The following is a 25,555-nucleotide window of genomic DNA, read 5'->3' on the forward strand; positions in this document are numbered from 1 at the left end:
GTTATTAGAGATGTGCTCCTCTAAGTCTTCATGTATCTCCATTGAGGCCTTTGCCCTGCAGCAGAATGCTACAGTGAAATGGAGAGGATGATGAATATTAAGCCTGTCTTCCTCAGTGTGTAAATGCAGTTATGCATTCACTTCTTAAGTCATTTATCTTTTTCTGCTCCTCTCCTATCCTCACCCTGTCTCCCAACATATGGTGTAAGATGAGGCACACACAAACACGGGGTAAGAGCGGAGTTCTGTAGGAGTCTTCACACACCACTCTGGCCATATCTCTGCAGTGTTCTCATATAATGTTTTACCGCTGGAAAAAAAGAATGAATGCCCCTTTTGAGTTTTTTTTTTTTTTTTTAATCATTGCTGTTATTTATTCTTTACCCTCTAAACTTTCTGTAAGGCATTTTTGCTGTGAATTATGACAATAAAGATATCATTATAAGCTGACTAAAACCATCATATGGTCTTGTGTTTTTTTTTGTCTCCATAGCACAAAGCAAAAGTAGAAGCAATGATGTGTGACCTCGCCTCTTTCCGCAGTGTGAGGGAGTTTGCTGAGTCTTTCAAGGCCAAGAAATTGTAAGTACTTCCCACAAATATAGCTCTTATCTGTGTCATTAATGTCATTATTGAGATTTCACTCAAGATAAAGTGGGTTTGGTAGGAAAACTTGAACAATTTTGGGAAATCCCTTTGTACTTCACAATGCTCTACTGAAATAGGCTAAATAATGGTGTTTCCTTGCGGCTCAGTGTAGTGTTTCAGGTCATTTTATTAGATAAATGTCTACAACACACTGATAAAAGTTGTGGAGGTGTCCAACGCTATGGATCATACAACTACCAAGAAGTTTGAACATTGCTGTGTGTTTGTATTGCTTTCACCTACAAGTCAACTTTGCTTCATCAATATTTGCAGGTACCTGCTATGAGTTGGATGTACAAACTGAATCACTGAACCCTGTTGTAGCATTTACTGAAAGAGTGTTTTTTTATATTAAAAGACTTAGGAATAACTTTTAAGTTTTTTTTTTTTTCTTTTTGCCTGAGATGCTTTTTTATTGTTGTAGAAAATAACTTACTATCCCATGTCCGTGTGACATGTTCAATAACACACCATACTTTTTTCCTTCTACACATCACCATACTCATTTGTGTTCTTGTCTTATAAATAACCACAGCCAGTTTCAGAAAATAAAAAAAAAACATTTGCTTTTCTATTACTGTTTTCTAGTAATTCTATCTTTTGTTCTTCAAAATGATTAGGAAATGAAAATGTAAAAGAAAATATTAATGAAGATGAACCCTTTCAAAACCAGGCATTTAAAACAATTTAATCATCATCCATAAAGAAAAACAATTCAGTTCAATTTCAGTTTTGCATTTTAACATGAAAATCATATAGCCACTTGTTTTTTTTTTGTTTTTCAGTGTATGTTTCTGAACAGAAAGTCCAACGGCCAATACATAGATCGACCGGAAAGCTGCTTTCACATGAACAAAATTTGTAGTGTCACGCCAATCTACTCACAAACGGAAGCCTTTTTTAGTCTATTCGGGGGGAAGAAAAGATATATACAACCATAAAGAAGTGCCGATGAGGACATAAGTTTTTTTTTTTTTTTTGACACCAATTCCCTGATTCATCACGATTATTTCCTCACTCTGAGAGGACATCCAAACTGTTACCAATGGACACCATATGGACAAGGCCCCAGGAGTCGGTGTGTGTATTTGCATCAATTTGCTTGACATTGGTCACATAAAGTAGACTTTATGACTTTATGGCACTTATTTTGTGGTGGTCAGCTTTTACAGCATGTGTCGTGCGTTTCCTGACTGGTCATGCAGTTGCTATTTTGGGGTCATGTTTTCTGCCATCCATATTGCTCATCCCTCCCACAGGTCTGCAAGCTGGGGAATATGTGTGTGTGGGTGTGGATGTTGGTGTCAGGGGAGCCCCATAGGGAGCTGCAAGGCAGTCATTGCCTGTAGCAGCCCTGGGGCAGGGTATGGCCATCCAGGACACGTGTCTTGGGTCACAGCCAAACCTCACGGTGGCTTCCCTCGCTCTTATGTCCTATAAATTCCTCCTATCTCTTACATGTATCTTCCCAACCACACTGAAGCATATTGACCTCCTCTTAACCCCACTGTCCCCAGAATTCCTCACCTATTTTTGCAAGTCCCTCTACGCAATTTGTTTATCTGCATCCGATTCCCTCTCTTTTCCCCTCTCTCATGTCGTCTCTCAGTCTTTTTCTGTCTGTGTCCCTCCCTCTCTCTACCTCAGTATTTTGGCAAGGTTGTATTTCTTCATTAGCTGTGCTGTTGGGGGGGAGTGGGGGAGTCCCAAGGGACGTCAGAGTACATTAATTCTCATCAGAAGGCGAACAGAGCAGAGTGGAGGCTGGGAGCTCTGAGCTGTGAATGGCACTGGGCAGCTGTCTGAGTCTACCACCACTCTATTACTGCACGTATGTCTTCAGGCATAACACACACACACACACACGCGAGGGCGCACACACAAAATGCATATATGTTCATACAAGCACGTAAACACACAGACAATTCACAGTTGGTAAACACAGAGCGAGACACACACTTCCACACACATGCACAATAATGCTCCAACAGCGTGTCATTGACAGGTGAAATGCAATCAGAGTCTTTTTCTTTTCCTTCTCTCGTTTCTCACTCCCTTGCTTTTAAGTGCTTTAGTCAGTGGCTTTCACGCTGCTTTGTGTTCCATTGACCCCGATTCTGCTTTAATTGCCTGTCCTTTGAAATGAAATTACCTGGATATTGATATTGTTGAATGCAGTGCAATTTCATTGGGATGTAACTGATGGGGGACAGCGCTGACAGAATGCCCCTAATATAATTTCTACTGAATGTTCCGTAATTAACACATGTGATTTGTTTCCACCTGTAATTTTTTTTACAGCTTTTATCCCGGTATAATTTCAAACATATTACATGTAATGGGTAGTCTGTGTAAATAAATGCAAGCCAGATCAAATTAGCCCGATTCCTGCATTTATCTGCTTAATAGTGACTGTCATATTCTTACATTGTGTCTGTAAGTATGTAAGTAAAGCTTATTTATAAAGCACTTTTCACAGATAAAAATCTCAAAGTACCGTACATAAAATGGGTGCAATAAAACAACATAAAGATAATTTAATAAAATAAATAAAAAGAATAAATCCATCAACCAAAAGCTTTCCTAAATAAAACATCTTGAGCTGCTTTTTAAACGAGTCCACAGAATCGACCACATGGAGGGACAGGTTTTTACAGATATGTAGTAGTGTGTGAATGTTTAAATATGATCAGGTTGAACTGTGTACATATATGTGTGTGTGTTGCCAGTGCCAGTTTCCTTTTTACCAATAAAGTGCACTGTTAATGACCAGTAGTCCAAGCGCATCTCACACAAGCAATCTCTTCCTGCTGGCCCACATTATCATAGAGGTCAGGGGTCATACCCAGGGGGGTTATTTAAAGTAAATATATAAACTGATGTGTCCCTGTTTGGTAGTTAACACCCTCGTTTGACCAGCGCTGAGATTGCACAGTGCTCACAGTGTTGTGTGAGGTCTTAATGTGGAGAAAGGGACTGTGGTAAGCGGCAATAGGCCTATTAAAGACATTCATTAGACCTGCGCTTATGAGAGAGGGACTAACTGGTGGGCAGTTGAATTAACAGGCCTTTTACATTACAAGCAGACTCGCTGGAGGCCCATCTGAGCTGCATAGGGGAAATCGCTCTACTGGCCAGAGAAAAGTTGGTTATTGGAGTTTTTTATCTCAAATTTGTGATATACTTTGAATTATGTGCTTTTTTTGCCTGAATTTAAAGTAACATCACACGTCAAGTTGCAGGAGGTGAATGTATATATAGGAAACAGGGGGAAATAAGAATGTAAAGGTTAGCCTAAGTCAACCGTCAAAAGTTGGGTGAAGAGTTCATGCCCGTGGTGTTGTTTTGCAGCCCACAGTAATGAGAGGACAGAGCCTAAAATTTTGCTTTTGTACAGCTTAATGTTTCTGTACTTCACACTCTATTAAACATGGGAACACTGGTCAGAAGCTGCTGTTTTACTTTTCCATCTTGTTTTAACAGTCAAATGTGCAGGGTGCAAAGGCCATTTATTCCAGAATGTGCTTTTCTACCATAATATTAAATCACACTTCCTCACCTTGTTGTATTTCTTACGTAGTTTTACATATCTCATTGCAAATGTGTGTTCTGTTTTATAATATGCTGAGGATGGCATTCTTTAAGTTGACTTGTGACTTGGTTTGTGCTCTTTAATGAACCTTGTGTGTTCGGAGGCCTGAAGGTGATCGTACAGTACACTCCTATGTAATAGCATGGGATGGCTCATTATAGCAAGGCATAACAATTCACACATTAATTTTCCAGCATCCAGTTTTTAATTAATCCAGTAGGCAGTCTTAAACACAGGGTACACAAATTGCCTTCGGCCTCATAATTAATTCTAATGGAAGAAATTAAAAATTGGTGGGGTGTGTTTGGATTGTTCGGCTGTGTTACTGTGGTTTCGAGCTCGCTGGAGCGACGCTGTCACCGACAAGGATCTCTCACTGCCCTGACCAATCCAGTAATCTCCTTTCAGTTGCATGCAAGCAGGGAGTTACTCACTTGCCCATGTGAAGACTGTATGAATGGAAAAGCCTTTTGTGTCTGTGTCTACTTAAACAAATACCTTTTTACTTCCCCCCGAATAAAGTCAGGTGCTTTTTATATCATGACTTTTGCCACAGCATGTGCATTTCCTTCACTGTGCGCTGTTCCGCTCAGCTTTTCTCAGTCGATGTGTTGGTGGGTTTGGTTACTTAGAGTAGTTACACAAAGCCTGTATCAACACCCATTACCTCCACCACCCTTGTGTGTTGAAACGGTTTGAGATTGCTTTTCAATGTGTTGTTGCTCTTGGATTGCAGCCAGCTGTATTCAGTATCTACAGCTACCTGCTGAGCCGTGGGGAGATGCACTGGAAACCTCTGTATCATATCAGCATTACAGAGGCTCTGTCTCTGTAGACCTCTAAAGTCTACTACACTCTGGAATAAGACACCCTGTTTCCTCTCTTGGCATTTGCTTCTTACCATTTCTTCTTTTTTATTTCTTCTATTTGTCTCTGCCTATTTCTTCAGAAGCCCGTTATGAAAAAAATATGTTGTGTAGTCTCCTCTTTTTTCACTTTTAATCAATTATCACATAAACATGATTTTTTCTGCTACTCTCTCCCCATAGGCCACTGCATATTCTGGTGTGTAATGCTGCCGTGTTCACTCAGCCCTGGAGTTTAACAGAGGATGGTCTGGAGTCCACTTTCCAGATCTGCCATCTAGGTCACTTCCTGCTTGTCCAGTGTTTACAGGATGTGCTACGTCACTCTGCTCCCGCTCGTGTTGTGGTTGTATCCTCCGAGTCCCACAGGTAAAGACAGTGAACTACAGACTTTGATATTCTCATGGTCTCACTGTGAGAACTATTAGTAGTGTTTACTGATGGCAGAGAAGAAAGTATACAACCCACAGCACTTTCAGGGGTTTGATGAGATATGCTGCAAAGGGGTAGTGGAGAGAAAAATGAACTGGACTAAACTGACATAAAAACAAAGTTAACATATTAAAGCAATTCCCTATTAATTCAATATTTTTTTTTGCTTAATTCAAGCAAAAACATCTGCAAATGGAACAAGTGAAAATTATCTTGGTAAGATAGATTTCTTGAAATAAGATTTTCAACATATATTGTCTAAAAATAAGTTCTTATATCTCACTTGCAAGTTACTCCTTAGGTGATTATGTCTTATTTTAAGTGTGATGAGATATTTTGACTAGAAATGAGAAGAATATACTTTTTAAGATTTAGATTTTTGCAGTGTTTAAGTTGGGTTGACAAAAATTTGGCAGAATTCTATAGACTGCTTTCACGTAAAGTACTTGATATTATGATTAGTGAATTATCCTACAAATCTGGTCCATCACTATGCTAACCATTGTGCTATTTTACACTTTAGCTACAGTACTTTACCATTCTGGCTTGCTCTCACTTTAATCTCTAATATCCCAAAGTAGTGCAGTGCAATAACTCTTGAAATTCATTCATGCAGTAACTGCTGCGACATAGACCAGTTTTCACTACAAACTGATTGATCAGACTTAATGTGTATTGTCAAACATGACAGCCTCACTCACTGAAAACTCATTTCCTTCCACACGCTGTCACTATAAATTAAACGTATCATCAACATGATGGATGGACTTATCAGCTAAAATTTACTTTGATCAAGTATCTGCTCTTTTCTGTGTGACCCCCTGACTCAGCCCCCTGCTTTTCCCTCCTCCTGCCATCTATTCTTCTTTTAGTCTGTCTTTTCTGTGAGGCAACTCTGCTCCATAGCCTTCTGTTTAGCTTGTCATACAATAGACAAGCACGATGTCTCGTAGTGATCTGTGAGCCCGAGCTCTGGGCCATGTGTATAAGAGTCAGTGAGGGCGTGTGTGTGACATTGATCCCGGCTTCAGTCAGTCAGAGGGCCATGCAGAGTGATTGATTGGAGCTCAGCAGAGTGACCTGAGACAAGGAGAGCATACGCAGAGTTATTCTAGCAAATCAAACAGAAGCACTTTTACGGGAGCCTTCGTATGAGTTATGTTATACAGACCGTCATGCATGAGAGCACAGAGAGCAGCGGAGAGGATGGTTTGACACTCAGATTCACTTGGGGTCACACTGCTATTACATGCTGTAGGAAAAGTAGGAGGGAGAGAAAGAAATGCATGAGAGAAAGAATGTCACGGGAAGAGTATTGACAGCATTTGATTGATGCAAGACCTGCAGCAACCACGAGTTCACACAAGTTGTGGAGATGTAAACACTGTAAAGCTGGTAAGAGACCAAATGTGCAGGATTTCTACGAATTTTAGTTCTTACACCTCCTTAAAAAGCCCAAAAGTGTCTAAAGTAAAAAAAAAAAAAAAGACTTCTTAAATGTGATTTTGACAGATGTCATAAGATTGAGGCATCTACATGTGGTGCCAAAGAACATTCAGATTAGGAACTTTAGGTATAAAGTAGTGCTGCTGCAATTACAGTTTACTCAATGAGCTTCCAACAAAAGTAGGCTGTGAAGGTTAAGGTGAAAGGCCAGATAGGATATTAGGAACGGGCTCTCCATGTCTACATCAGTAAGCTAATTGTGTGTTTTTCTCCTCTCTTTTGTCAGTTGTAGGCAAAGTAAACTGACTGAATTCATCCTTCTAATGAAGGGCTGTATGCCACAATTTGCAGCAGTACTCACTGACAGTGTCCTGAAAATGATTGTGAGAGATATGAGACCAAATTTGCACCATATATTTTTGCACTGTTAAGCAAATATTCACTGGAAGTCACTTTGCACTGGAAATTGTAAGGGCCTATTGTATTAATAATTTGTTTTATATTGATATAGCTGTATTGTAGTTGTATTCAAAATATAATGGATACAACAAAATAACAAACACTTGATTTTGTAAAAATTAGTCGTTTAGATTAGTCGACTAATCGAAAAATTTGTCGAAAGATTAGTCGTTAGAAAATTAGTCGTTAGTGGCAGCAGAGTCAAATGGAAATTTATAAATCTGCTGTAAAAGCCACAAGGAAATATGTGCCATCATCCAGTATTGTCCTATATTCACACTGAATCACAAATGTCCAACTCTCAAAATGGAAAGAGAACTACATTCAAAATAAAAAGCTCTTAAAAGTCTAACATGTAACTTGTTGAAAGCCACAAATGTCCAGATGTTGTTTTCTCTTCCTTTCGCTCTCTCCCTCCTGTCCCCTTTCCCACCTTCCCAACCCGTACACTCACCTTTCCTTCACTCCTCTACAATCAGCAGGGGCTTTAACCCCTTCAAAGGGGGCTTAGGCAGGACCAGAGAGAGTCGGTTTCACACTGACACCGACTAGAGGGAAAGGAAAGAGCGAAAACAGACAATATCTCATATTACATCTTCCATTCTGTCCACCTCATTTCAGACCTATATTACATCTACTGAAGTCACTCCCTTTTTTGTTTGTGTTATTTTCAGTTTCAGCTGATTTCTCGTTTATTCACTTAGTCTCCCCTCACAAGCAGTGTGTGACCCCTGACCTGGCAGCATATTGTATTCCCTAAGCTCCTTGTCTGCTGGTAAAGCATTGACCTATAAGGGACAGGGATGGGCGAGATGGACACATGGGTAATGGCTGGACAGTTTATCAGTTTCCAACACAGGGGCTTACTGTGGAATTGGCCAAATACAGGTTTACTTTGCTTTACTACTGAATCAGATCTGGTCAAACAAGGGGAGATAATATCCTTAATGAAATTACCTCTAATAGATCTAAGGTGGTTCTGTACTTTTATATACATACAAGAAATTTACATTAAGAAAAACATCTTTATTTTATCATGCCAGTTTGCTGTCATCCTCAGATTGTTGATCATCTGGCACAATGCACTGATTTTAATATGATTGTGAAACTCCATTCGGATGTAATTATGCACAACTTAAGTATAATGTGTGAACAAATCTAAAGGGGGAAAAAAAACTACATTTGGTGCTCAGGCAATTGATTTATCAGCCTCTACTTGATAAAGTAGTTATGAAGTTGCAGCACATGAAATGAAAAGCCTGCAGATGTTGTAATTTAGCCAAGCAAGGATGTTGCGGAAGGCGACAGTAAACAAGAGGCAGCCAGCTTGTAAAATCACAACAAGGAAACCAGGTGACATTTTGATTGGTTGTTTTCTAATGACTGGATTAATATGTAGGATGTGTTCCACTGGTTTGGAGCTGCTCTTTCCCACACACAAACACACACAACAGACTGAGAGTGTGGTTTTTGTGCCCGTGTATTGTGATATTGCTGTGTGACTGCATAATAACACAACAAGTAGTGTAATGTTTAAGGGGCCTTGTCAAACATCTGGAGTTTAACAGCTCTGTCGCAGGCAATTAAAGAACATCATGTCACGTCTTTGATTTGTATGCAGCCAGCACCACACATCTGCTAGCATGAGCCTACACACAGACAGACACACACTCACAATGTACCTAATCTGGACTCTGTTTCAGGTTCACAGACCTGTTAGACTCATGTGGCAAGGTGGACTTGGCCCTTTTGTCTCCATCAAAGAAAGACTACTGGTCCATGCTTGCTTACAATCGGGCCAAGCTCTGTAACATTCTCTTCAGCAATGAGCTCCACCGCCGCCTCTCGCACCACGGTGTCACCTGCAACGCAGTGCATCCTGGGAACATGATGTACACTTCCATTCATCGGAGCTGGTGGCTGATGACCTTTCTCTTCACACTGGCCAGACCTTTCACCAAATCTATGGTAAGAAGTTTGAAGTATTGTGTGTTCTTGTAACTACACAAACAAACCATGTTGCCAACCGAGATACTTTAACCTATAAAGACCCAAACATGCACCAGCGACCAAAACCATCTACTGAGATAACATGTTTAACTAGAAAAGCACTCAGAGAGCGCAGACCTCCGCCAAGGCAGATCAGCCCCCCCCCCCCCCCCCCCCCCGATCACCACCAAAAATTAATCATTTGTTCCTTGTACCAGCATCATTTCTTGAAAATTTCATCAAAATGTGTCGTCCCCCCCACCCCGATCACCACCACCAAAATTTAATAATTTGTTCCTTGTGCCAATATCAACATTTCTTGAAAATTTCATCCAAATCTGTCCATAACTTTTTGAGTTATCTTGCTAACAAACAGACAAACAAACAGACAAACCCCAGTGAAAACATAACCTCCGCCATTCTTGGTGGAGGTAATAACTGATGATCCACTAGTCCTATCAATACATGTAAATAATTGGTGTAACATTTTGATGTCATTTTTTCATGGTTATCAGATATGACCCATTTGGACGTTCAGAGGCTCCATAGTGAACGTGGAAACACCGTCATCTTCTACAACATTGATTCACCACTTTTTAAAACCCAGGGAGTTGGATCAATGACAGCAGTTGTAGACACGTATTTTCATGTTCAGTATATCTTAGCTGAACAAGTCACTTTTTCTTCAGTTGCCTCTGTTTTTTAATATTATAACCCTAACTTTAATTTACAACAACAACTATTATGAACATCTACGTAATAAGTAAATTAAATATAAGAAAATACCAGAAATCACTGAAAACATGCAAAGTACAGAGGATAATACTATAATAAATGGTGATAAATCACTTTGGAAAGGTTAAATGGAGAGAAAAATTCATTTGGGAACTGATACAAAAGTGGTACTGGGTCTTTATGGGTTAAATGTAGGTATTCACCAGAATCATTTTGTTTCAACTGGCTATTGCTATCCTCCAAAAACAAATTAGTGAGTTTACCACACTCTTTTCTTGGTCTCTGACTCTGATGTGTCGTGTACTCGGACAATATACGATATTTCTCTTGGCACGTTCCTGGGAGAAAGGAGAGGAAAAGGATGGAGAGGGGCTGATCTGCTGAGTGCTCGGGGCTCAGAGAAAGAGTCTGGGTTTCACTGATAGAGAGATATTCTGTGGTTTGTTTTCCTCTTCCTCCTGTCACTGTTTATATAACTCTGAGAGACCATTCCTCTATCCTCTCACCAAGTAGGCGATATTCCAGATCCTGTGTACTGTGACTATTAGGTTACAGTAAATGCACTGTGCAAACTCACATCTTTATTCCTATACAGACATGTACTCTACAGTACTGAGATAATAACCTCTCTGCCAAATATGTTTTTACCATATATCCCATTCCCATCAGGAGAAACGATTACCAGAAATGTTACGCTAAGATCTAACTCATATTATCGGACTGACCTCACCTTGTTTTGCGGAAACCTGTCTTAAGAGTAGAGATGCAGTAAAAGAATATCTCTCACAGGCAACATTTGAGAGAGGTCCAACTAGGCCTACTCAGAGGATTGACAGTTTGTCTTGAAGGTGTGTGCAGTTGGGTTCCCCCTGTAACCCTAGGTGCATTCATATGCATGAAAGGTCTTTCCTTCCTTCTTCTCAGGGGTTGTCAAAGTTGCTGAGTCTGTTTGCACTGTACATTCATTACATTTTACACTGTCTTCTGTGATGTACTTATTGCATGTGTTCTTATCACAATTATGATGAAAATGCTGTTTATGAGTCAGCACTAGTACCTTGTTTGTAGTGCTTCCATAGGAATGTTAGAGAAACCACATCATGATCTGGAACAACCTTTGTGTTTGCCAGTAGAAAATTGTCTTTAAGGTACACATTGCTTTAGTGTTTAAGTGTACCTGATATCAGAACAACTTGATCATTAAGTTTATAGTTTTTCATCTGCTAAGTGTCTTGTGAAAACAGCTAACAGGGGCGGAAGAGAACAGCCCAAAACAACACTCAAAGGATGTAAAAGTAGCTGGCCCTGTGGGGAAGATGCAGAGCTTCGTCCATATTCTTAGTGATCTTGTAAAGGTTCATTAGAGTGATGGACGGTGCATTTAGATTGTCAAAAAGCTTTGCAGTGGCAAGTACAGCAAAGCAGTGTTTCCCTATTTAGTTGTTTTTTCATCCGTGCAGACTTTTAGAGGTTGTCTGTTCTGTTAACAAGTTTTTATTATGTATGTAATATTTACATCAGAGTTATTTACAAAAAAAGTTCTGAAATGCTTTCAATTAGATGCAGTGAGTTCCTTAGATATTTGGTGAAAGATTTCTTAGGTATTCTGTGTTTAGCACTGTGCAGTGAAGCGCAGAGTAGTGAATGTTTTGTGTCTGAATGTGCAATAAATCACTGTGATTGTTGTACAGTGTTTGTAGCACATGTATGTAGGTATATGAAATCAACTCAACCCTCACACACTGTGGGATATGAGGAATAAAACACTGATTTATCTTACTCTACGCTGTGTCTTCTGCTATAAAAGAGTTTTCAATGGATAGCAGTACTCTACCCTTTGGGCTCCATATAGCCTCCTAATATATGCTTTACTTTGACTATTACATCTTTCCATTAGCAACTCTTCATACTTTATCAATTTAGTGTTTGCACTGAAGGGAAAATGTGATGTGTTGAAAGGCAGCGTTGTGGAGTTTTAGTGGAGCGTTATTCTGATCCATCATGTTTGACAGACACAAGGCCTCGGGCTGTCATTTGTCTCTCCCTCCTCTGACATAGGATGAGAGATGAGAGGAACTGCTCCTCAGCACCTTTCACAAAATGCCAAGCTGAACATTTCCTCAATTTGACTATTCCTGTCACAAAACACTCATTTTTTCCGCCCCTCTTTACCTTCTCTCCCATTTTGCTGAGCTCTCTTTCATCACTTGCTGTCTTGTTTCAATCTTAAAATCTGGTTTGTGTCATTTTCTGCCGGACCAAAATTTGTTAAACATGTTTTTTTTTTTTTAATCAAATGATTTGCAGCTGTATTTAAACCGGATGACACTTATGTGTTCTTTGTGTGTCGAAGCGAGGGGTGTTAACGTTTTGGATGTGAGCACACAGATGCAATTAGCAGAGCGGGTTTCTTCTCCAGAACGGGGCAGTGGTTTTTCTACACGTGGTTAATTAAACGTAGTGTAGATGTTAGTAAATATTAAAGGACAAAGGTAGAGGTAGTAATTAAATTCTGGTGTGCTGACACAGCGATTAGCTAAAACTCATGTCTGATAAAGGCCACACACAGACACACAGCAGTACGCACACGGACACACACAGATACACTGGCACACCCTTAAACTGAGCATTTGCTCTTATTTAAATCTGGGCTTGATAAGGCCCCCTGAAAGTGTATCCTCTTTAAAATCCCACTCCTCACTCCTTCTGCCCCCACATTAAGGGCTTAATAAAACAGTGATATTATTTCAGTTATTGGTTGCAGGGATATGAAGATGGTATCGCTTTAATTGCTTGCGTACGCTTGCGGGATCCATGGAGATTGTTCTGGGATGCAAACATAAGCAGAATGTCGACTCCAAAAAACAATCACAAAGCCCCCGTGTGTGTTCTTGCGCAAATAACCATCCTCTCATTTAAAACACAGGTTTGATTTATAGGAGCACAGGTGGAGTGATATACAGTTGCCCTACACAAGTAGACACACGTGGACAAGCACACCCATGAACCCATAATACGGAGACTCCTGAATCACCTGGAGCCACATGTGGTACTCAATCCCTCATCGATATTTGATTATTGTAGTTAAGATGTGGAAATGTCATGTCAGGCCATACCATACACCACATTATGCGCATGCTTTCCTCCATCATTAATTTCACGTCATGCTCTCCTATTTTATCAGCTTGTCTGTTTTATCTCTTCGCTAGTATTCACATATTACCAAAATATATTTTGACTTTTTCAATTTTGCATTCTTTGTGTTGTGGGTTTCACTTAAAGGCAAGAAACTTCTCCATTAGCAGGGAGCACAGCCCACTCTGCCACTGATGTACAGAGCTGATTCCATTTTGCTGAGTTGAGAAAGGCATCTATAAAGAGCCATGACATTTTAATCAGCCAAACTATCTCTCACTAACATCATGTTCCCCTCCCCATGCCTTGATGTACTTATCAGAGATTGTGCGACCAGGCCTGTAACTCCTGTTTCTTTAATTCAGCGTGTTTGGAGTGGGAGTTTTCCCTGTGTCCTTTGGTGTGATTATCAGCTTTAAATGATCTGGCCTGCAGTGGTGTGTATACGTGTGTGTGTGTCTGTATTTATATATTGTCTGTGTGTATGTAGAGAATGAGAATGAGGGTGAGGGTGAGAGAGGCTAAACCAGCTGTTATCACAGTGTAGAGTTGCAGCAGTTTAATGCTCCAAAACTGATTGACACCGATCTAGGTGGATTTATCTGATTTATAAGACAGTGAGATTTTCAGGCCTTTCATGCTGTTTCATTAGATCTTACATGCTGCCAAAGTTACCGGATGATGCACTTTGATTTTGGCAGTTTCATGTTCCATCACTGTCATCGTATCTTTATTTATTTATTAACATTTTGCATGTAGGTTTGTGGCTTATTGTTACGATCTGGAGGTCATTTACTGGTAAAAATTCATCCTGCTATGACTGATTTGATTATTATATACAACTAAGTCATACAATAGCTGAAGCAGTTGTTATGTATGAAACAGATGCAGTTCATAGCAAAAACATAACTTTAATATAAATACATATGCTAACCACTTAGCATCTATAGCAGGACTGGATTGTTTGGAGTTGTGGGATGTAATTCATTGTGTTATAAAGGTCTAAGAATATTAATACTATAGCACATACCATATAATACCATAGCACATCTGGCAGCAAAAATATTATATGTTATGGTATGGTGGTATAATAAAACAGTCATACCATAAAGGAAATTGGAACTGGTTTACTAGTTCATCTGGTGTAACACCCAATATTGGATACATCATAAACAACATTATTATAGCATAGCATATTTCTGTGAATGCTGCAGTTATTAGTTGGGCTGTAACCTTTGTGAAGTTGTCACCGTCCTGTCACACTGTAATGCTGACCCTGTGACATTTTGTTGACTGACTGATTGCTCCCTCAAGAACAGTGTACCCTCAGGCTCCGAGCAGCTGGGCTTAGCCTATACTCATCAAATCTATACCTTAACTATAGGCACAGACAGTACTGAGCTGCATGGAGATCAGTGTGGGTAGTGGCTCCACTTCCTCATCACCTACTATAATGGGGAGAGTGAGGGGAGAGGGGTGTTATGGGCACAGGCCTAAAAGGCTTCGTCGGTCCAATCAGACACCTCAGTTACCCCAGGGGCTGGTTTCATCAGCGCCCTCGCTCAGTCCCATGCTTCTTAGCGTTTTAGCATGATTATTTTACCCAGGATCCTGCCTCGGGCACCAGGCCACCTTTTTACATATGCACAGGCTGAACTTTTGACCAAGCACCAGCGATCGGGGCTATATTAGAGGAACGGTTGTTCAGTCAGGAGTAGTGGGACCAGCAGGGCCTCCTCTGCTGAGCCTTGCCTACTCTGAGTCTATCCTGCACCTTGGGGGTTAACCCCAGAGACACGACCTGCAATGAAGACATCAGCATTACCATCTAACAGACATGCACTGGGGTTGGAGCTGTATGTGAGCACAGCAGCCGCTGTTACTTCAGTGTTCTTTATCAGTTTCTCTCCTGCAGACAGACATAAGGTCAGGTGCTCTGCTGTTTGGTGTAGCACACAGAGGCTCTGCTGCGCAACCAGGCAACCTGTGTGTGTGTGTGTGTGTGTGTGTGCGCTTGTGTGTTGCATGTGTGGTGCTCAGCCATGTGGAATGAAAGAGGAGCAGAGGTCCCAATCTCCCCGCTGGCCCCCCTTCTCCTCTGTGGGGTTAGATGAGCTGCCAGGCCCTTGTAATAGAGTCCTCTTGGATGATTAGGAGCTACACAGGAGGGGGCAGCTCCAGTCTGACTTGAGACACTCTGTAGGTTTTCTCCTCAGTGGTGTAGACAGAATATTACATATTATGCCAATTGGTATAAAGTTCACATAGTCAAAGTGAACCTCTCTGATGATGCACAGATTTTCTTTAGAGGCCAAGTTTGAGATCATTTCTGAGGAATTAGATGTAATGAATGTGATATTCCTGCCAGATATCCCCTGCTGTGCTCCTGCAATACGTATGTATGAGAGAGAAAGAGAGTCATATAAGGAAGAGAGACATAAGGAGAGAAAGACATGTTGGTGTGGGGATGGATAAAAGCATACAATCCTATTTGGCTGTATTGACATGTGTGTTCCTGCCCAATCCTGTTACAGGGATTATTGTCCGCAGAGATACCATTCATTAAAGAAAACACACACATGCTGAGACACGCGCACACACAAACCCATGCACACACACACTCACACACACACTGGGTGAACAGAGATGGCCTGAGGCCTGGTTATGCGGTCCATTGCACAGGAAAACTGTGTAAATGGTTTATTGTGGATGAGTTGATGTGATGGAGAGCGTGTCTGGATCAATAAAGAACCAATCAAATGCTGACAGTCTGCTACTGTATGCAGTCAGTCATTCACCCCTCCTGCCTGCGTACAGTTATACAACATGAGTGTGAAGGAGACATAAACAATATCCCTGTTGAAATCGGAAGAAGTTAAAGAAGAAAGTACCAGTCTTGTGGTTAGACTTGTGTGCGATAAAGCTTCAGTTTTTCCGTTTTTATTTTATACTTTATGGGTGGTGTTTGCTGGAATTGCCACAGATTTTTTTCATGTCTTTCACTGACAGACTGAGTTTTTTGTGATGAAATGTTACTCAAAGTCACAACTACAACCTCTCTGCTTCTCCAGCTCCAGACACTCAGGGAGGCCATTAGGACGTCTCCCAGTCGGGTTGTCTGAGTCTGGGCTGAGTCTGAGTTGGGGTTGGGCTAAATTACCCAGAGCCACAGGTCAGAGCCAGCTAGACCCTCGTTGCCAAGGGACCCTCTCTCTAATAGAAGGGATCAGAACAGGCCAAGAGCCAGAACTGACCTGGCCAGAGACATCCTTACTCACTTACCCTCTCCTCCTGTTTGTCTTTCTTTTACAGCTTCAGAGCTTTTTCTGTGACCCTCAGAGAGGGAGAAAGATGTAACCTATCACCCCTATTTCACCCATCTACTCCTACTGTTTTTCCTTCCACTTACCCCCCATTTCGACACACACAAACCACCGCTCCCTCCCCTCTTTGTTGTGACATGGAGCGATGGACTATTTTTCAAATTGATTCAAAAATGTACATAGCAGGCCGATCCCCAGCCCACGATTACCTATTGATTTTAATATGAAAGCTCATTATAGAAGCAGGAACTGCAACACAAAAAGCTAGCCAACCTTTGCATAATCCTTTAATTGAATTTTCCAGAGCCCGGGTTCTACATTTTTAATTAAATCCATTTCTTTTTAAGGGTTGCTGTGTAATTTGCATGCTGTGAAGTGGGTGCTGTCCCAGATAAAGTGCCATTGATCCTTATTAAGGCTCACCTCTGGGCTCGCTGAAAACCAACCGCAGAAATTAAATGTGCTCATGGTGCATACACTTATTGCCCGCATGATAGGATTAGAGGCAGAGAGAGAAAGAGAGAAGGAGGGAGATAGAGATGGAGGGAAAAGGAGTGATGGGGTAAGAGGTGGGGAGAGGGGGGGGGGGGCTTATTATTAATAGTTGTTCATATTAATGTAATATTTCACCTTTCCTCCTCTGGGGTGAGATTGTGAAGAGCTTGTTTATATACACAGCTTTGTCCGGGGTTCTCATCAAACACACTTCAGCCTAGTTCGTTAGTCTGATGGGGGTTTGCTGGATTTTACAATTTCAAGGTAGCGTTTAAATGTGTCATCACATTGACGTGTGGTTTCATTTCTTTATTTATGTTCTCCTGTGTCGAAAAACTATTTTTATTTTCTATTCTTCTGCCAAATAAAGAAGAGCACAGCTGATCACGTGAAGCCAACGATCATATCTCTCATCGATCCTCAAGAGGTCATGTTCTGCAATCAAAAGCTATTTAGAGATTAAACGATACCTAATTTTCTCATCCTTATCCTACTTAGCATCGGTTAACAGATGTAGGTATGTGCGGGCAGCAATTTCTATCCCACGTTTGTGCTCAGTGATAGCTGGTAAAGCAGGCCTCTCTTTCCTTGTCTTCCTGCGTGGCTATATGCAGACGGTGGAGTAAATCAATAGGGATTAACCTGTGACCCCATCCACATACTTATAGCCCGGTTCTCGCTGCTCACACATCTCTCATCAGTTTCACTTAAACACTGCACCTCACTCAATAAGGCACTGCACGCTAATTCATTTCAAAGATGGAGAGGCTCTATCACACACCTCTCTTTTACCGCATACACACACATGTACAATCACAAAACCAGTGCAAAGTTAAAGTGAATGTAAATAAAAAAATAGTGAATGGCATGGCCACAGAAAAATAGGAAACGTGCACTTAAAACAAATATATATAGCTTATATATGCAAAGCAATTTTCTTATTATTACTTTTTCTCTTTGTTTCTGTCGACTGTCACTAACACAAAAGGACATTTGCTTTAAAACGATATTATAAGAAAACATGATCACATAAAACCAAAACTATCCATCAACTGTCACCACTAAAGATAAGACAAACAACAGCTGGTCTATATTTTCTACATTTGGGTAAAGTGTTCATTTAAGTGCATCTAAACTTCTTATACATTTTCATTTGTGATTTAAAAATGACTATTACACAATAATAACTAGGATGATATTTTTGTATCTCCTTCATATATAGGAAAGATGAAGGAGCAGGACAGGTGTTGTGAAAATGTAATTCAGTTTGTCAAAGTTCCTTAAAGGCTGAAGTGGCTTCCTCCTATGAACAAACACACTTGGATTTTGTGTTTTCCCCCTGAAATATTGACATCATCTGAGTGATTGGTCTGATATCTCTCTATCTTTTGTGTACATGCCCATGTGAAAATGTGTGTTTGTGTGCTTGTGTGCCTTGTGAATACTGTGTGTTTGTGTGTGTGTTGAGTGGTGCAGTGTCAGCAGTATGTGCTGCAAGTATTGACCCAGCCCTGTCCTCTGCTCTGACTGGCTCTTGTCCCTAACTTGTCATCTCGCCATCTCTGCCTCTCTCTCTTTCTTTCACTCTCTCTGTCTGTCTCTCTCAGTTTATTTCTTCATGTCTGATCTCTCTGTGACTTGACCAATGTATTACCAGCTTTTACAGAGGTGATGAACAATAAAAGAAGTTTTTTTTTCAAATTCTGCAGGTTTTGCATATAATAACAAAATGCAACACGTCATGTGAGTTGATTTGTTTCTTTTATAAAACTGTTTGTAGTAGGTAAACTAATCAAAGTCTTTTTAGTGAACAATCAAATGGAGAAAATAATAAAGAAACCAACAATCAAAAATATATGCACATAGAGTACATAAATCTCACAGAGCAGCCTTTAAAATCATAGAAAAACAAACCTGAAACAATTATTTTCAGCATCTAAAACAGTCAACAGGCTCAACCAATCTAATCGGATAAAGGAGATTATTATTATTCTGCATTAAAATGTATCTATTAAAGGTCAGAGATGTGCATAACCCTGATATTCACATGAGACTCATCACTTAGTCATGAGTCTAGATCAAATTCAGGTATTGATTTAATCGACTGAATGATTCTGTTCTTGAGTTACACATTTTTGTGAAATAAACTTCCTTCTCAATTTGGATTTTATAGATTTTAATGTATTTTTTTTAGTGCTTCACTCTCTCCGAGGAGGTAAAAAACAAACGGTGGGAGAGTGCTGGCCTGAAACAAAAGGTTTTGATTTCCCTCATTTCATTTCATAATCCAATCAATCAGACTAAAACAGCTTGGTTCCTTTTCTGTCCTCCCCTAACCAACCAACCATACATATTTACACACATACGCACATACAGAGTGCCTCCTAAATGCATGTGGAGCAGGTCGCACCAGTAGTGGGGACCCCCCCTGGGGTTAGACCACTCTATGTGTTATTGATTGCGTTGCTGTTGCATGTTGTGCTCAATCATGTGTTCCATGCGTCTACCGTTGTCCTCTCCCACCTGGCCCATTAGATTAGGCTAATGCATTCAACCATTGATTAGTCATTACACTCAGACCTGATCAGCCAATCGCCTACCTGGTTTGACTCTACTTGACCTGTGAACCCTGGCTCGCGTGTCATCTTACCAGCTCTAACATGTTAAACACACATGCAGCTCACAGCTCCATTTGACATGTATCAGGTCTAGGGTTATAGTGGGTATGAGTTCAGCAGGGTTCAGTACCTGTATGATATTCAATACTGATATCACATCCATGCATTTCCTAATCACATGCAACAGAGAGCTATAGATTTTAATCACAGAGCATAGAAGTGCTGTACCTGCCATTGATCTTGAATTTTATCAGGAATGAGCTCGCTGATTGGAAAGTCAGAGAGCTCAAATCACAGTCAAATCATGATGAAACAGACATTTTAGAATAGAGGAAAAAAGGTCCAAAACAATCCAATGACAAGAAGAAGATTTTTGTTTTGTTTATTGCTTTTGTAAATAGCCATCCAAATAAAGGCTAGCTAACTTTTTTAAAGAGTAACTAGGAGGATTTTTTTCTTCTTAAATGTTTTGAGTTTCTTTCAAAAAGTACTTTCATCACACTCAAACTTCCCAGCATTTGTAGTTTTTTTGCTCTTCCTTTAATTTTTTTCCCCAACACTCTTATCTTTCACACTTTCTGAACACACCAGAACATGCAAGGTGCTTCATCCTACCATCAAATGTCAAGACTGTCATCCTGATTGTTGTTCTTAAGAAAAAATACACCCCCTCCCCTAATTTTTCTTCACCTCTACTCCCGTCCTCCTTATTTGCTCTTTTCTTCACTTCCCTCTCCGTTGTATTGAGTCTGTCTGTGAGGAATAGCAGTTTTAGGGACAGTCCCATTGATATGTGAGTGAGTGTGTGTGTAATGTGTAGCACAGAACTGAGCGATTGGGGATAGATGTCCTTATTGGATATGAGCTGGCTACTCCGTGGCTCTGCATTAAATTTGTATTGGATAGGAAATTAATGATTGGATAATTTTATTGATGTTTCTGGTATTGAACATATAAACAAAATGTTCTTTTGAAGCATTGTGTGCGTGTTGCACCCTGGGGGGAGGGAGCAGTCCCAGTTGTGCTTAAGAAAGAATAAGTCCATGTTAAGTCCATAGCGTATTGGAAAAGAGAGCGAATGGATCGATGGGAACTTGGTGCTTGAGACACACTTTAATTGTATTATTTTCTTTCAGATTTCTGCCCTCCCATATCCATCTCAACAGAGCACTGACAGATTTGATATGTATTGCCAACATTGTCATGAAGACAGATTTGAATTTATTGAACAGTTTCAAAAAGGAATTTGTTCTGCTTTTATTAGTAGACCCATATAGACCATAAGGGGTTGTAGTTATAGTGTAGTGTTTGTCAAAGGGACTCTTTTTTTTTTTTTCTGTTTTCTGTAATTTTTTTCTGCAAGTGCTGTGATGCATTTTTGTGTACGCTGGATAAACGCTGTACCAACTGAAGTCGTCGGAATCAAACACACAAGTTTCTCAAAGTGGTGAAGGAGTGTTTCTTTCACTGCAAGCTGGATAAGAACAGATCAAAGAGATGAGAGATGGCGAGACTCTGAGTGGAAGAAACTTGTTTAATTAAAATGAAGCGATGAAGGGGGGATAGAAGGATGTTCTTTGATGCGTGTTCTGGATGCACCGTATATGTTATGTAGTTAATACACATGAATTTTGTTTAAGAGGTTCCAGCAGAGGGTGGGACAGTAGGAGGTGTTGCAGTCTCAGAGAAGGAGAGAAGGAAGGAGCGAGCTTGATGAAGTTTCTGATTATCCCACCTCCTCTGGCACAGGGAAGAATTACTGAATGCCATTTGGGTCAGTGCTCTTTATGGAACTACATTTATGAAAATACATCTCTCCCACTCTTTCTTTCTCTCTTTCTGTCTCTCCCACTCTGTATCTCTCCTGTCCTCCCTCCCTATCCTCTAATTGGAGATGCAATAAAGGTGTGTGGGGTCAGTGGTTCTTCAAGGTGAGGCCTTATGTGTGTCTCACTCTACCTTTCTTCTCCAGACTCACTTGGATCCAGCAGAGCTCCAATCTCACATTTTCTGCCTTGCTCACAAAAACCACGGGCCTAAAACCGTCATCTGTGCCGCAAATTAACTCAAACCGCTCACCTAGTCTAAAATAACTTTCTTTGCGGTAATATATGACTCTATTTCTCCAGAGCGCCACGCTTCCCGCCTTGCCCTCGTCTCTCAACTCTGCTTCGTGTCCTTGTGCCAGCCTGTTAAGCCAGAGGGCACGCTGTGGGTGAATCAGAGACAGAGCTCTGCCAACACACCCAGCGGGAGAGACCCTTCCAAGGGTGCCAAGGCCTCGAGAGATAGAGCGAAAAAACAAAAAAACATGAAGGAGGTGGGGAAGAATGTGGAGGGTGAAGATGAAAGCAAATGACCAAAAGAACCTCACTGGATTGAAAAGGTTTGGTGTAAAGTTTATTAGAGAATACAGGGTTAATTGGCAGTTTTTGCCATTCCGGTGCTGATTTTTTTTCTTGTGTTGAACAGTCACAAAGCCTCAAGTTCACACTGAAGTACAAGGTCTTTGTCTGAGCAGTGCAGTGCCTATCTCAGTCCCGTTTCATGCCAGTAGGGGTCATTGTAGTTCAACTGACTGAGCAGAAAGAGTCGATCGGTGAGAGTCGAAGCTGTGGTTCATTTGCTCCACTGTCACAACTTTGTTATTACCGGCTTTCTTGAATGTGTAAAATTAAAAACCTTCATTTATGTCAACGAGCCCATTTTCTCCAACACAGGAATATTGTATCTTTCTGTTCCATTGTAGTATTTTTAATAGCAGTTGTATCTGTTTAGTAGCTGGTGACCTTTTCAGGAGAACACAGGTCATTTATGTGGGCACAGGACACCACTCACAGAAGTAAACACACTGTTGTTAAAGCCAGAGAGGTCAGTTTCTCCTTTGTTGTAACGCTCTCACACAAAGTTAGTTTTGCACCTAATCTACCTTTACCTGCCAGTTTGGCCTGATTGATTTAGCACTTTAGATGGTAATTTAATGTCCTGAAAAAAGGCTTTCAAAAGTCTTCTAGACCTCTAGGTATTGTGTGAGACACAATTGTTGAGGAAATAACTGGGGAGTGTGTTCTCTTTAAAAGGCTTTCTTTTTCACCCGGGCTGTTGAAGTGCTGAGACCGACTCTTGTTTCTATCTTCTCCTCTGCATATATATATATATATATATATATATATATATATATATATATGTATATATATATATATATATATATATATATATATATATATATATATATGTATTTTTTTTTTTTTTTTACCTCATTCAGTCTACTGAGCTAATATCTCTGTTTAAATGTGTTAGGAAAGATAAAGTCTTTTTTAGTGAACAGTCAAATTGAAACTTATCATTGTGTTAAACACTCTGTGAAATGACAGTAAAAACGAATGGGACCTTGGATTTTTTTTTTTTCTCGATGTCATAAATGTAGAAAAAATGTATTTGTAGAATCTCAACTCTGTACTCGTTTAAAACTCTTATCCTCCTTTTCTTCCTCCTTGCATGCCACCACTGCCATTGACCCCAGTAGATGAATATTAGATGAAGCAGCAGCCAATATGTGAATAGCTGAGTTCAGGACAGCAACGATTTTAATGGCAGCGAGCAGCCATTAACAGTATATCTGAAAATAGACAGAGGATTTTCCATAGATCATTAATGACGGGAAATCTATCCCTCTTTCCCTTCCTCCACCCTTCGATAAATATCTCTTTTCTCCCCACTTTTTCTACCTTTACTGTATTTCACCCATGTCATTTTTTATTTGTGCAGAGTATATTGTAGCTTCATTTCACCGTTCTTGCCCTCTCAGAGGCTTTTGTCAGTGTCAGAGGCCTTTCGGGGCTCGCTATTAAAATGCACAAGATATTTGAATAGAACCCACTAACGTCTGTTTAGTATATAATCCACGTCCCCTCCTCCCATATTCCTTGTTATTCTAGTTTAGTGCTGTAATCAAGCAGGGCTTGCCAATAAAGTTTATTGTACGGAGCTAAGTGTCAATATCACACACACACCCAGGGCAGAGAGGTCCCTTTAATTAGAATAGGAAAGAGGGGAGCTGTGTGCGAGTGTATTCACATGTGTGTGTTTTTGTGTGTGTATGGTTGAATTTCTTTGTTGATTTTAACCATCAGAGACTGTAAATGCCATTCAGAATTCACCGCAGGCCCATTCTTTGTGAAACTGACATTGCGCGTATGAATAAAAAATGTGATGCCGGAAAAAAAAATTCATAGATGTGACACCAACATCAAAAATTTCACTGCTTTTATGAACAAATCAATTCTAGCTTTACATGACTATCGAGCCTAGATGTTTTGAATCTGTGTTGAGTCTGAGCAAACAATAATCCCCTCTATATGAAGTATTGATTAGACCGGCTCCCTCTCTGTGTGGCTTTATTAAAGGTACAATTGTAAAGGTCTTTATGATGATGGTATAACTTGACAGGAGAAAACTTTCACACTTACTGGGCTCCAGCTCCAGATGAAAACAGGAACTCTCTTTTAACAGCTGAGCCACACTCAGGGTATTTATCAACCTTTGCTTCAGTCTTCACTAGAAAACTGCATTGCAAAACATTGGCATTTTCTGCAGCTGTTTAATTTACTGTGATTCTTTATTTTAATTCTGTGAGTGGAAGCCAGTTTTCATTTTTCTCCCCACTAACCTTGTCTTCCCTCTCTCCACCATTTCCCTTTTTTCCCATTAGGCCAGTTACAAACAGCCTGGTTAATATGTAGAATCATATTACTGATATGAATTCTTTGATAAAAGGCAATTTAGGCAAGGGCAAAATTGAAAACACCTCCCACTCCTAAACACAGAGTCCCGCGGTGGTGAGGGGCGGGCTTGCAGCTTCAATCAAGTAGTAAAACACAAAACCATTTCCCATTACAATGCAAAGAGATTAAAGACAGATTAAACATACTGTATGGAAGCCAGGGCTGGTGCCAACCACCAATAGCTGTGTATTCTGACGGGGGAACAGGAGACGAGGAGATGAGGACAGAGGAGAGGAAAGAAGAAGAGAGGGCAGGAGAGGAGAGGGATAAATGCGCGATGCGGTGAAGGAGAGCAGATGGAGGAGTAATTTGCGTGGGATGTGGTAGATGGGGGAAACATGGCTGTGTGTCAGTGCTGAGCGATGCCTCCCGTTCTGAAAGAAATCAATTTAGGGCGGGACGGGGACGCCGTGCATACAATAATTGAATATTACTGCTTACTATCTCCTTCACATGCAACTACTCTGCTCTGCACTGTGAACTGTATGGAGAAGTGAATCAGGCGGTGGAGCGGGAGATAGGGGTTAGGGCAAAATATTGAAGAGGTTCAAGTACTGTTCAGATAATAATTGATACTCCAAATAATCTCTTCAAGTTAGTGTGTGATTGAGAAGAGTAGAGTTTGTGTGTGTGTGTGTGTGTGTGTGTGTGTGTGTGTGTGTGTGTGCGTGTGTGTGTGTGTGTTTCTGTCCAATTCAGTGTCAGTCTGTCTGTCCTGTCCGTCAGTGTGAATCTGGACCATGACCTATCACATCTGTCAATTCTGTCTGGGACACATGGCACGATCAATAATCACAACTGTTAATCAATGAGCTTTTAAATAAGGATCGACCCATTTTACAAGGTTAGCTTCGTTTATTGGTTTACATTAGGCTAAGTAACACAATCAAGTAGTCATAAGAACAAACATGTCTTCAGAAGATCTAAAGAAAAGTTGTTGGTGCATCACAGCATGACCCGTTCAATATCTATGGAGTAGAAAGGAATGAAACTGTCTGGATAAAAGTTTAGCTCAGAGACATTTACCTGTGTG

General features: G+C 40.4%; 1 protein-coding gene across 1 annotated transcript in view; it reads left to right on the forward strand.

Moving 5' to 3' along the window:
* The window catches only part of wwox (WW domain containing oxidoreductase), a 140,927-nt gene that overhangs the window by 38,224 nt on the left and 77,148 nt on the right, over positions 1-25,555 (forward strand). The window contains exons 6-8 of the mRNA XM_030136508.1: positions 494-582; positions 5,290-5,475; positions 9,147-9,411. Coding sequence (XP_029992368.1) covers positions 494-582; positions 5,290-5,475; positions 9,147-9,411 — 540 coding nt within the window. The remainder of the gene's footprint in view (positions 1-493; positions 583-5,289; positions 5,476-9,146; positions 9,412-25,555) is intronic.

The sequence above is a fragment of the Sphaeramia orbicularis genome, chromosome 6, assembly GCF_902148855.1.
Source record: "Sphaeramia orbicularis chromosome 6, fSphaOr1.1, whole genome shotgun sequence".
Taxonomy (NCBI): domain Eukaryota; kingdom Metazoa; phylum Chordata; class Actinopteri; order Kurtiformes; family Apogonidae; genus Sphaeramia; species Sphaeramia orbicularis.